At 51.3% G+C, this 13,139-nt stretch overlaps 4 protein-coding genes across 4 annotated transcripts; 1 reads left to right on the top strand and 3 right to left on the bottom strand.

Annotated features, from left to right (window-relative positions):
* Nucleotides 1–34: 34 nt before the first annotated feature.
* On the top strand, nt 35–3,529 carry KVR01_003709 (tRNA (cytosine-C5-)-methyltransferase). Its single transcript, XM_044787723.1, has 3 exons — nt 35–112; nt 178–404; nt 464–3,529. The coding sequence occupies exons 1-3, from the start codon at nt 98–100 to the stop codon at nt 2,961–2,963; spliced, it is 2,742 nt and encodes a 913-aa protein (XP_044648724.1). The 5' UTR covers nt 35–97; the 3' UTR covers nt 2,964–3,529.
* Nucleotides 3,530–3,639: 110 nt separating this feature from the next.
* Nucleotides 3,640–4,974, bottom strand: KVR01_003373 (uncharacterized protein; the record flags this gene model as incomplete). Its single annotated transcript, XM_044789607.1, has 4 exons — nt 3,640–3,890; nt 4,079–4,332; nt 4,422–4,641; nt 4,752–4,974. 4 exons carry the CDS (start codon nt 4,972–4,974, stop codon nt 3,664–3,666), a joined length of 924 nt encoding a protein of 307 aa, XP_044648388.1. The 3' UTR covers nt 3,640–3,663.
* A 2,607-nt stretch (nt 4,975–7,581) lies between these two features.
* On the bottom strand, nt 7,582–9,262 carry KVR01_003175 (uncharacterized protein; the record flags this gene model as incomplete). Its single annotated transcript, XM_044791562.1, has 2 exons — nt 7,582–8,089; nt 8,154–9,262. 2 exons carry the CDS (start codon nt 9,260–9,262, stop codon nt 7,582–7,584), a joined length of 1,617 nt encoding a protein of 538 aa, XP_044648190.1.
* A 487-nt stretch (nt 9,263–9,749) lies between these two features.
* Nucleotides 9,750–12,023, bottom strand: KVR01_003872 (uncharacterized protein). Its single transcript, XM_044783399.1, has 5 exons — nt 11,615–12,023; nt 11,139–11,426; nt 10,702–11,081; nt 10,255–10,645; nt 9,750–10,193 (listed from the first exon to the last, which is right to left on the bottom strand). Exons 1-5 carry the CDS (start codon nt 11,956–11,958, stop codon nt 9,986–9,988), a joined length of 1,611 nt encoding a protein of 536 aa, XP_044648887.1. The 5' UTR covers nt 11,959–12,023; the 3' UTR covers nt 9,750–9,985.
* Between the last annotated feature and the right edge of the window lie 1,116 nt (nt 12,024–13,139).

Here is a 13,139-nt window from a genome sequence, read left to right as displayed (position 1 = left end):
TAATCGCATTTTCAAAATTTCTCGTCGCAAGCTTCCCGCCTCGACTCGAGCATCACAATTTCTCACACAGCCAATTCCAGCAGCCAATCCTGACGAAATGGCAAGAGGCAAGGTAGGTACAACTAGCAATGCCCTCTACGGACTCATCAAACTCCGGAGGCTTACAAACATTTTCAGGGTCGTGGAGGCAGAGGCGGCGGCCGAGGTGGTGGCCGAGGTGGTGGCGGCAACGGCAAGCGTGAGAACCGCGAAAACCGCTACCGCACCGAGATCACAAAAGCACACGAGAAGATGGAGCACTACTACAACGAGCTCCTCGGACTCTCCGAGGAAGACAAGACGACCTTCTGGGATGCGCTCCGCCGGGAGCTGCCCAACAGCTTCAGGTTCTGCGGCTCCAAAGGGTAAACTTCCACTGCGCTCCCACCTTTAGGAGGCCTTGTGACTGACAGCCACCCCACAGGCACGCCATCACCGTCAAGCGACTCCTCGAGAACCGATACATCCCCGAGATCGTCACGATGACCAACTACGACGGCATGCCCGTTGAGGCTCCCCAGCCCGTGCCTTGGTACCCCGACAACCTGGCATGGTGGATGACGACCCCCAAGAACGTTATTCGCCGCTACCCACCCTTCGCGAAATTCCAGAAGTTCCTCGTGTCCGAGACCAGTGTCGGAAACATCAGTCGTCAGGAGGTGGTCAGCATGATCCCTCCCCTGCTGTTGGACGTCAAGCCCGGCCATGTCGTCCTGGACTTGTGCGCCGCGCCCGGCAGCAAGGCCGCTCAGCTCTTGGAGATGCTCCACCAGGGAGAAGAGGGCCGTATCCTCAAGGCTCTGCAGTTACACGCAAATGAGGACGGCCGCGAGGTTCCTGCGTACCCTGGCCTGGACACGGTCGACATGGAAGTCGACCCCAAAGATGACGGCCGTGCCACCGGCCTTCTGGTCGCCAACGATATGGACTACAAGCGAAGCCATCTCCTCATCCACCAGCTGAAGCGTCTTTCCTCGCCCAACATGATCGTCACCAACCACGACGCGACACTGTTCCCATCGTTGCGGCTTCCTTCGGAAGGCTCTGAACAGGTCCAGTACCTCAAGTTTGACCGCATCCTGGCTGATGTGCCCTGCTCTGGCGATGGCACGCTCCGAAAGAATGTGAACCTCTGGAAGGACTGGATCCCTGGAAATGCCCTGGGCCTGCATGTGACCCAGGTGAGGATTCTTGTCCGTGCCCTGCAGATGCTCAAGCCCGGAGGCAGGGTGGTCTACTCGACATGCAGCATGAACCCTGTTGAGAACGAGTCTGTGATTGCGGCGGCGATTGAGCGCTGCGGTCACGAAAACGTCGAGATTCTGGATTGCAGCAACGAGCTCGTTGGTCTCAAGCGCGTTCCCGGAATGACAAAGTGGAAGGTGATGGACAAGCAAGGTCGTATATGGAACGACTGGAAGGAGGTCGAAGAGTGGGTTGAGAAAGAGAGCAAGGATGGCCTTATTCCTGGCAAGCTGGTGCCGACCATGTTCCCACGGAAGCAGGACGGCGACGCTCCCTCCATCCCGCTTGAGAGGTGCATCAGAGTGTATGCCCACCAGCAGGACACCGGCGGTTTCTTCATCACCGCACTGCACAAGAAGAAGGAGTTCAAAGCCAAGCCAGAGAATTTCAAGGCTCTCTCCAACGAGGCATCTACACCTGTTGTGGCCCAAGAGAGCAAGCCACAACCGGAAGACGGCGGGGCAACGGCAGCTGCTCTTGTCAAGGCCGAGGAGGAAGGATCCGTCCAGATCAAGCCCGAGTCGCCTGCCAAAGACATAAAAATGGACGATGACGTTGACATCAAGACGGAGGGACAAGCAGCCCCCAGTGCTGGGGCCAGCAGCCCACTGAAACGATCTCGTCAAGACGATGGCGATGCGGAGCCCGAGGCCAAGCGCCAACAGACCGACGCTGCACAGGCGCAATCGGAGGCACCACCTACGGGCTACTACGACGGCGAGAAAGAGCAAGAACCCCCCGTGGAGCACAAGGATACAGCCGAGCAGCTGAAGCAGGAGAACGGGGATGCCACCGAACAGAAGCCACAAACCACGTCTGACGGCTATGGCGACAAGGCTGCCAAGAAAGACGGCAAGCAGCCGTTTGAGGAGCCGTTCAAGTTCCTCTCGCCAGAGAACCCCGTCATCCAGAGCGTCACGGACTTCTACAAGATCTCGCCTCGCTTCCCGACAGACCGTTACATGGTGCGCAACGCAATGGGCGAGCCCGCCAAGACGGTCTACTACACCAGCGCTCTCGTCCGGGACGTCCTGACCGCCAACGAGGGCCGCTCGGTCAAGTTCGTCCACGGCGGCGTCAAGATGTTTATGAAGCAGGACGCGCCCTCGGCCGAGGTGTGCAGGTGGCGCATCCAGAGCGAGGGCATCCCCATCCTGCAGGGCTACGTCGGGCCGGAGCGCGTGGTGGTCCTTCGCAACAAGGAGACCTTCCGCCAGCTGCTGATCGAGATGTTCCCGCGCATCAGCGAGGGCGAGTGGCAGAAGCTCAACGAGATCGGCGAGCGCGTGCGCGACGTCGGCATGGGCTGCCTCGTGCTCCGGGTCGAGCCAGACGGCTCCGACGAGGACTTCAACGAGCGCATGGTCCTCCCGCTGTGGAAGAGCTTCCACTCCCTCAACCTCATGCTGCCCAAGGAGGACCGCAGTGCCATGCTGCTGAGGATATACAACGACACCACGCCGCTGGTCAACAGCATCCTTAAGAGGGATCAGAAGGCCGCTGAGCTGAAGGCCGAGGGCGAGGACGGCGCCGAGGAGAAGGCCGACGCTGCCGTCGAGGCGGCCGCTGATGGCGAGGCAACTGTCGAGACCGAGGCAGCCGGCGACAACGATGACGGCGCCCCTGTGGATCCGATGGAGGAGGACACGCCCGCAGCAGCACCGGCGCCGGCAGCTTAGTTGGCCGATCTGACCCCTTGCTTCTTCGGCTGGTTATCCCCCTAAGACTACGTCGTATTTCTGGGGAGGCATTGGGCACCTGTTTGAGTACTTGGCGTTTGGACCGAGGTTGATTTAGACAAGTTTCAAGAGAATTGATACGAGATTTCGACTGCACGAGGCAAGCTAGTTCGTGTGAAACTCGAACTCAAGGCCCGCTGGGTGTCACACGTGACTTCCAGCGCGACGGAGCTTGCACTGATGACTGACTGCCGTGACCTATGTGCTATGGTATTCTAAGGCAAGATCAATTGTCTTTTGCAATGACTCAGCCATAAGAGCATGCTGTAGATCTTGCGTGCGAACAGTGTCTTGTTTGTTGGTATAAGTACTGCTCAGACATGATCTCTTCGTACGAACACGCGACTCAGGCCACGCAGGCAGACCGTTCACAAAATGTGGCGGGATCATAGCTGCAGTCGCGGAACTCTGGCCAGCCCTCAAATCTGCTCTTAGCTTCACCCAATTCAGTAGGAAAAGGATAAGGGGGACAACAGGTCTGGAAGACCGAACAACCTTGGAATTAGAGCCACCAAATGCCTTGAAATGCAATAGTACATCCTTTGAGGCTTGCACCAGGTTCCTCTACTCTAACTCTATACTTTAGTATGTATGAGCCTGAATACGTTCAAGAAAATGGAAACCATTCCCTGGACCCCATCTAATAGCCGCCGAGGAAACCCCCGTGCGACCCGTAGATGCTCCCCGTCCCGTAAGAGAGCTGATCATCAGCCAGCGTCACATACAGATGCGGGAGCTCGGCCGGCTGCTGCACCCTGCCGATCACGTCCAGCTGCTTAACAGCCGTTTCGAGGGTCTCCACCGTCAAGCCGCCGTAGACGAGGAGCGGTGTGTAAGTGTAGCCGGGCGCCACGCCGTTGATGCGGACTGCAGAATTGGGAGTTAGTCATCAAAGAACCAGAGAACCAACCTCATATCAGCACAGCAAAGAGCGAGCCTCGAGAAGGCCACAGTATGTCTTGAAACCTGCAGCCCCTAAGACCCTTGTTGTATAGGCCAAGAAAAGGGTACGTTCGTTTCTGAAGGGGTGAAAACTGCTCCCGGAAGCTACTTACTGCCCTGCTTGATGAGCTCGGCACCCGCCCCGTTGATGAAACTCCGCAGCGCAGCCTTCGAGGTCGTGTAGGCAACCTGGTTCTGCAACGGGATCACGCCTCCGACTGAGTCGGTGATAACAATGGAGGCGCCCGGGCCAAGGAGTGGAGCGGCGGCCTGGATGATGTGGAAATTCGCGTAGAGGTTGACCTTCATGGTGTCGTCCCACGCCTCTGGAGACACTTCGGTAATGGGTTCCAATGGACTGGCGGTGCTGGAATTTTGCCATTTGCGTCAGTGACTGTTGTGATGGAGTTGGAGGTGGAGTGTGAGAGACTATCTAGGTAGCGGACTTTAACTTACCCGGCATTGCCCACAATCAGATCTAGAGACCCTAGCTTCTTGTGGGCTGAATGAACAAGCTCGTGGCAGAACTTGGGGCTCCTGAGATCTCCAGGGATTCTGACGAGCTCGTGCTCAACACAGGCGTCCTGGTCCAAGAGCTCGGCCAGTGCTCGAGCGTCAGGCTCCTCTTCAGGAAGGTAGTTGATGGCAACCTTGGCGCCCTCCCTGGCGAGTGCGACTTTGATTCCGGGAATTAGCCCTCAAAGTTGCCAGGCAAGTACGGATACAGCGGGAATGATGATTTCCAAGGTTTGTGATGAGTGAAAGGATTGTTCTCGAGCTGCTTACTTACGACTGCCCGCCCTATCCCCGAGTCTCCGCCTGTGACTAGGGCATGCCTACCCTTGAGGCGCCCCTTGCCGACGTAGCTGTTCTCACCACAGTCAGGCGGGTGCTTGAAGCTGGTCTGCAGAACCTGCTTCGGGTAGGTGTTTGGTGGAAACTCGAAGACAAAGTCTTCGTAGCGGGTGAGAGGGTTGATGAGCTTGTGCTTCTGCTGGGTTGACTCCATTGCGAGGCTTTGGCTGTGTAGTTTGCAGAGTTTCGATAGTTTCAGGAAAAGGACTGAGGTTTTCTTTGAATAACTGATTGAGTTATGAATCTTCTTGCTCGTAGGGTCAACGCTACCCTTTAAATACCTAGGTAACTTTACGTCAACAGCGACCTCGGGAACAACGAGGACGGAGTTATGCCCCTCGGTGCGTACTAATACTAAGCTATGCCTACCCCAGTCATGAAGTGGTCCTTTCGCACATCATCAAGGTTTTCCAAAACACAGTAGGGCCTTTCGGAATACGTCCAGATAGGATGCTGAAGGAGTTTCACGTCAGCCTTACGGCCGATGGAATGTGGCGAGGCGCCGGCAGTTGGCGACAGCCGGACGGGCGAGCAGGCATGAGCAACGAATCAACGTGCAAAAAGGATGATTTCAGGGTAGAATCTCAAGCCTGATTAACACTCCAATCACTCTACTGGCCTATTAGATGCTGAGAGACTGCAGTGGCTTTTTGTCACCTGGGCAGTGATGGATTCCCTAAGTGGATCTCCACATGCTCTTCGCTGACCATCAGGAAGGACTCAAATTTTGCTGGAATAAGCAGCAAATCTCACATCAATGACGTATATCAGCAATTATGCCCACAAGACCTTAGAAGGATCTCGGATGACTGATTCACCTTCAACTCGTATTTTGCACACGTGGTGCGTGGTGAGCGTTCCTGATGAACCTGCCGATGTTGTTGTGGCAATTCTTATGCTCAGAAATCCAAGCATCACCTTGAGCCGACTACAACCGTCCATAAGCAAGAACTTGAAATGAAGCGAGTGAGAGATCCTCCCAGCTGACTGAGGTGTTCCATCGCGGCTGCTGTAACAGCTCACGTATTTCTGGGTGTTCGACTGGCTTACCAGAGTAGGCAGCGATCTTCCTAGCCCTCAATTTGCGACACGAAGCTGAGGCAAAGTGCCCATACATTGTGGTTGTGACTCTCTTTTCTTTTAAAAAAAAGGAAAGGCCGGGTCTTGAGCGTTTACTACTGTGTGAAGGGATCGTAACTACCGTACCGGGGCTTCTAGGCACCTTATAATAGTTGTGTAGGTATGTAATAGTTGCGTTGTTTTTAAGCCTTGCTTGCTGTGTAATGGTTGTGTGGTGTATAATAGTTATTTGATTTAAGGTGTAGAGGTTATATAATAAAATTTTAATAGGTATAGTAGTATAAGTTTATTTTAGAGTTATAAAGGTAGTTATAAAGGTAGTTATAAAGGTAGTTAAGAAGAGGTAACTAGACCTTTACTAGAAGACTAGACTAGACGCTAGACTAGATAGTAGTTAGGGAGAGAGGGAGAGCTTAAAATAGTCTTAGAAGTGAATTCCTTTAGTAGTGGGAAGCTAAGTAGAAGAATATTAGAGGTTTGGGTAAATATTAGAGGTTTGGAAATATTAGATGTTTTCTAACAGCTAGCAGCCAGCTGGTACTGGCTGGCAGGACTAGCGGTATGGATTTGTTGGAGCTATACCTTATTTTGAGAGGTAAGTGAAGGCTTGGTATTTTGTATCTTCGTAATCTCTATAGCTAGTTCCTCCTTTTATAGTTAAGCTAGTAGAAATCATATTAATAGTTGGGTGGGTGACGAGCTGGTCTGTGCGTTTAGCGCGTTTTCTTTTTGTAGTCGCCACTAAAATGTGCTAGCTGGTTGCTAGCTGGTTGCTAGCTGTTAGAAAATATCTGATATTTTTAAGATATGTAATATCTAGTTAACTAGTAAAGTTTTAGAAATATCGGATGTTTGGCCAATTATTTGATGTTTTCCTCCCTATTGTGACGGAACTGTTCTCGGCTAGACTTCACGCTAAAGTAAATAAACTACTTTATTAAAACCTTACGTAACTTCTATACCTAAAATGGTCTATTCGTTGTGTAGACCTCTAATTGTTGCGTAGGGTGTAACTGTTGCGGACTAAGTAACCCTTATAGGGTACCTGCAAGTCCCATTACAATATAAGTTCGGGATCTGTACGGTTTAAGAACGAGGCCGCTCAACTTTTCAAAGGCGATCGTCACGAATCAAAAGATTCACCCTTTCAGTCAATAACACTTACATGGAATTTCAGCGATGGTCTAGTAGCACCCAAGACCGACCAGCCATATCTGTACAACCTTGAAGCCATAATTTAACGCAAGGAACAAATCTGAAACGGAATTCGTGATCACTTCATCATGACTCGGATAGTACAGATAGCTCGTCACATATGACATTCTACCATGGTTGAACATCCTAGGCCATGGAATCATTTCTTGTGAATAAGAAGTGATGTTACGGATGTCCGAGCCCGAGAGTCCCGCGCAGTTCTATTTCTGTAGTTCCCAATGCGGATAGATGTGGAGAAAGATCCAAATAATCTGTTCCTTGATGAAGACGTCCCCCCTACCCCGCCATCAAATAGAGTCCGTGTTTGCCACACAAACACTCATCCGCTGCCGCTTACCAAAATTTCCAGCTTCTCCCACCCTTGCACGTCTCTATCACGACTATTGGGGCTGAAGGCCGCGTCTATCGTCTTTAAAGTCTGTCAAGCGCCTGTGGTGCCACCCGGACTTAGATCCGTGCACAAATTCTATACCTGTGTTCGCGACTGTGGTGGAGCTGTTTCAGAGACTTCAATAGCAGCTGGCTCGGGTTCCTTTCTGGACAGGCCTCTGTCCTTGATGAAGATGCAGATTACTAGACACAGACCCATAAATGGTACCATGGAGACGAAAACGTCATGGCTGGCCTGGGCGTAGGCTGTCTCGACTTGAGAGGCTTCGGCTGGTGAAAGGCTGTCAACATCAGGGAGCTTGTATGAAGAAGCTACCAAAGGTCTCAGTTCTGACGGCAGAGCTCTTCGCAAAGATGACTGCAGCAGCTGGCTAGAGCATGCAAGTCCAACGGCTCCGCCCAGGGCACGGAGGAAATTGCGGTTCGAGATAACCACAGCGCGTAGCGCTTTGGGTGAGTGTGCCTGGATTGCTATCAGACATGGCTGGAACACGTTGCCTGCTCCAATGCCGATCATTATTTGTGCAATCACGGGGACGGCGAGATGTGTGTCGCGGCCGAGGATGCAGAGAAGACCGGCTCCACTAAGCAAAACGCCGCTGATGTCAGTTCCAATACTCCGCGCAGCCACCGCCCAGGAGAACTCACAGCGTCCAAGAGGAGAATCCGAGCCATATGACCTCTCCATATCTGCAGAGTTTCGAAATATAGAACCCTGACACAACAGAACAGGCCGACTGGACGACCACCAGTGGCGTCAACAAGGCAGCTGATACCACGGGCGATACACGGCGTACGTTCTGAAAGTATATGGGCAGGTAGTAAAGCTCTGCATAGTACACATAACCAAAGAGGAAGTTCTGCAGCAGTATTGCAGCTACGGCCGGTGTCTTGAACATTCTCATGGGCACCATCGGTAACTTAGATACCTTCCATTCCACCAAAAGGAAAGCCACTATTGCAACCCCAGCAATAGAAAGTGATGAGATCACATATGGGGAGTTCCATGGGAAGTATGATCCTCCTCCTGAAACAGGGATTAGGAGAAGGACTATGGCTACTGTGCCAGTTAGGAGTCCCCACCAGTCGACTAGGCGAGCCTTCTGAAGAGCTTGGCCTTTTGGCATAGGAATCGCCGGGAGCAAGAAGAAGGAGGCGATCCCTGAACAGACCATGAGCGGAGCGATGAGGAAGAAGAAGCCCCTCCAGCTGGTCTTTGAGCTCTGTGTGAATCCGGCTGACAAGAAAGGACCGATGGTATTCCCGAGCCCGATACAGCTTCCAACGATCCCCTGGTAGCGGCCTCTCTCTTGCAACGATACGATATCCGAAATTATCATCATCGTCAATGAGTTGACTCCTCCTATCGCAACACCAGCGAGGCCACGGGCGACGTAGAGCATCGGGGCGTTGACAGCGGTTGCACAGAGGATATCTCCTATTGCAAGCAAGGCAACGGCCGAGAGATAAATGACCTTGCGCCCGAATATGTCCGATAGGCGGCCGTAGAGGACCTGGAACAGGGTATTCGCGATCATCGATGACGTGCCGGCCCATGCTATTGTGTCCGCCGCGTTCAGATCCTGAGCCATAGTGGGCAAGGCCACCGCAATCCCGTTTTGGTCTGCATAGGCTACTAGGAAAGCCGAAGCCATCGTAGAAAAGACAACGAGAAGCTGTTTCCGTGGCAGCAGGTTCGTCTGATCGTGTAGCAGGGCTTCATTTTTGGCTTGCTTTTCCGACGTGGAGGTCGACATGGTGACTGCACGCGTGTCACAGTGGTTTGAATTGCCGATGATAGTGATCTGGCAACAGGGAAACCAGTCAGAGCCGGCAACGCTCAAATCACGGAGGCTGTTGGGGAACACAGTTGAGCGAGGACAGTATTCATCACGCGAATTCTTTTCCGCGCATGCCGTGCTATATCTCGCGTCATTAATCAAAAAGTGGAGTCTTCATTGGCTCTTGCAATCCACCCGGAGTTACGATCGGAAATGCCTCCCAGCACAAGTTGGGGTTCGGAACAAGCGGATCGCAAGGGGAACACCCATGTCGACGGAGGGCATTTTGAAAGGGCCTCTTAATCTGATCACCGCATTAAACCGGATTGTTTGACGGGGGTAGTACAAGTGTATAATCAACACTCACTTTGGATACCCCAACCAGCATCTATTAACCAACCTTTGGAAGTGAGCTTTGCATCAGACAGTTCCAATATTGCGGCCCCAGTCAATGACAGGGATGTCCAAGAATGCATTTTTCATTTGTTACTTCAATGTTCTATCGCGGCACTCAATATTCCCAAGTGTTGAAGAACGGAACATTTTTCTGTCTTTCTTCCCCTGCCAACGTGGTAATTGATGCTCCATGTTGAAGATATGACCGACCCAAATTGATCTTGCTGAACACCAGACTCCATCCTCGCGAGAACACGTCTCATACAAATCACTTCGTACAGATTCCGGCCCTGGATCGCCGTTCTACTCCTCAGGCTGACCGTACTCTTCGATGATTTGTTGGCAGAATGTGATCCAGGCCTTCTCAAAGTCTTTGAACGCCCTCGCTCGCACAGCAGAGCTCATGCAGCTGTGTTCAATACTCCACTCGGCAAGGACCCGCAGCGTAAGTAGGGTCGAGTTATCACTTCCCATCAGTGCTTGGTAAAAGTCATGCGACAAAACACTTGCTCTGCTCAACCGTCAGCTTTGTCTCACTCAATTTGGCGGGAAACTGCAGCAGGAATACGTACCCCCAGGATCCTGGATCGTCGCTGTTGACAGTGCAAGGCACACAATTAGATAGCAGGACAGGCAGATGATGTGTCTTGGTTGTTGGGCAGAGCCCCAAAATCTCGTTCGACAATGGGCAGGTCTCAATGGCAATGTTTCTCTCTTTGCATAGTTGCATTAGCAGAGGGTGCTTGACCAGACTAAAACCGTGTCCAATGCGCTTGGTTCCCAGAAGGATTGCATCGAATAGGTTCGAGTCGGTATCGCCGCCATGATTGAGAGTCTCGCCTGCGTGAAAGATGAATGGCAGGTCAAGGCCGAGTGTTTTAACTCTTGCTCGCATTTCAAGGAGCTCTGGGATCCAATACTTGAGTGGCAATCCGGAATCTTCCTGGCCCTGCAAATCGAACGCTATCGCCTGCCTGTTAACTTCATCCAACAAAGAGTGACTCAAAGTAGTAACCTACCACAAATCAGGTCTGGAAACTTTTGCTTTACCTCGATGCAAGTGTTGATGCACCATCTCATAGCTTCTTTGGTGGCGGCACGCATAACGGCGTAGATGAGCCTCACGCCGTAAAAGGTGAGCCCTGATGCTTGTATTTTCGGAACTTCTTCTGCGAGAACATCCGATAGCATTTGAATGATCTCTCCGTGCCCATATTCGCGCGTGCCATCATCGCTTTGGACAGTGAACTGGTAGTTCATTGCAAGTCGAATTTCGGCGTAGGAAATACCGTCCTCGGCAAACCTCCAAAGTATTCGTCTGAATTGGTTTCTGTATGCGGTCTCGTAACAAAGCAACGACCGCAGCACCAGGGCACTTCGAATAAATTTCCTCCAAATCCTGTGCGGTGTTTATTAAAACCAAGCAAGTCACGAAACAGATGGGAGCAAGGCTTACCCGTCCACTGTCTGGCGCGGATGATATGCATCATCCGATGTAATTACCGCATGACTGCTAAGCCATGACTCTGCCCTCTCCTCGCCACCGGGGAACAGGCGGAGAAAGTCAGAATATTTCATCCATGACCCAGCAACGTAGGCCTTGCTAAACACGTTGCTCGTGTCACTCAAGTCTACAGCTTGCGACAGTACACGAAATTGGGGCAATGCACCGGCGAAGAAGCCAACTGTGGTTAATGGACAGTCAGTTTTGATGTACAGTTTGTCCTGCTTCTTCGCATCATCCCTACAGCATTCAGAGTCAGTCATCAGAGAAACAAAGAAGTAGCTTTATGCTAATATAGCAGAGAGTAGGCAACAAGTTAGCCATAACATGTCTCAAGAACTCGGGCCCTTAAAGTCTTTGTTATGTAGGCTAAAAATGTGGTATTTTCGTTCTTGAAGGGGTAAAGATTGTGTCCAGAAGCTGCTTACAGGAGGGTTCGTGGCGGTAGGATGCAATCGAAATGGCAATGCAGCAAGGCACCCTTTGGCGCCTTCTGTGAAATTGAGAAGAGTTTGCTATTTTCAATAGCATCTTGGCCATGCAGGAAGCGGTGACCAGCTTCACAGCCGGAGCCGTCAAGGTGCACGCCATGGTGGTTGTTCTCTTCCCACTTCTTGATCTTCTGAACAATCTCCTGAGCGCGAAGCTCGAGTTCCGAACCATTGACTTTGCTTCCGTAACCCAAGGCTCGTTCTGCGTTGACAAATGATTCACGTGCCTTGAAATAGTCTTCGACAGAACTAATGTCTTCTGGTAAGCTGTATGCAGCCATCTTGGCAAGATTCAGGCTTGAAGTGGTCGCGGTGAGGAATGCAATACGGACCTCGGGACTGTGAGGGGTATGAAAGCGCCCGATCTAGGAGGCTTCGGGGCGTTGCACCCGGAATCGCGTCAGCCTCGATTTATTACCGGCAGCGTTCCACGATTACCGGCAGCGTTCCACGGGGAAACATTAATCCGTATGAGGGTGGCTCACGATAGAAACAATGCAGTTCAGAATGCGAGCAATTTTGATATAAGGGAAGAATTCCGTGACGATTCCAACTGGATGCAAACGTCGAGCGGCGAGGCTTGCAAAGCCTCATGTGTTCCAAGGTTCCAAGGTTTGACAGTCGGAAACGTACTGCACTCTCTCTGTACTGTTATTAGCATTGTAAAGGTTGTTTTTAAACGCTGGGTCTTGAGTATTTAACATCATATCAAGCCACCACATACGTTTTATATGGAGAACGGATATTCGCAGGGCAAAAAACGGCTAGTACAGGGCAACAAGTACCGCCAGCCAATCAGAGCGCCCCATTCAACCTCGCCCAACCGCCCACACCACCCCCACCAATACTTCTATTACCGTCGCCTACAGACCTTACCAACACTCCTTTACCCACCCAACCACACTCCCTCACCAACCACTTATAACTAGCGACAATAACTAACAACTTATTCTAATCAATTAATTTACCATCAAGAATACGTAATTAGTAGTTGGAATTAAATTTCCTAGTGTTATAGCAAGGAAAGCAGTAGTTAGCTGCAAGGCTAGGGCGACAACAAGGAAAGCAGTCAACTATAAGGCTAAAACAACAATAGGGGAAATAAGAGAGGAAGAGAATTACAAGTTTAGAGTAATAGATGTGTAATTAATAACTGTATATTTCTATTAACTATAGCGAATTAGTGGTGCAAATTAACATTAGCGCACCAGGGATACATGTTGCCCTATACCAGCCGTTTTTTACCCTGCGAATATCCGTTCTCTTTATATGTATGGGGATTAGAAACAAAAACACCCAACAGTTGAAAGGCATGGCAATACGACTGTATTCTGGCAGCATATTGTCCTGAGAGGAGCAGCTGGGCCATTGATGTACCAAAGGGACCTGTGGAGCATAAATTCTCGGGTTGGTGAGAAATGATCAGGCTTATATATAGTACGGTCATTAAAAGCGTTATTAA

This window comes from Diaporthe batatas, assembly GCF_019321695.1.
Source record: "Diaporthe batatas strain CRI 302-4 chromosome Unknown Contig00003, whole genome shotgun sequence".
Lineage (NCBI taxonomy): Eukaryota > Fungi > Ascomycota > Sordariomycetes > Diaporthales > Diaporthaceae > Diaporthe > Diaporthe batatas.
Note: the sequence above shows the minus strand (reverse complement) of the source record. Positions and strands in the feature narration are given on the sequence as shown.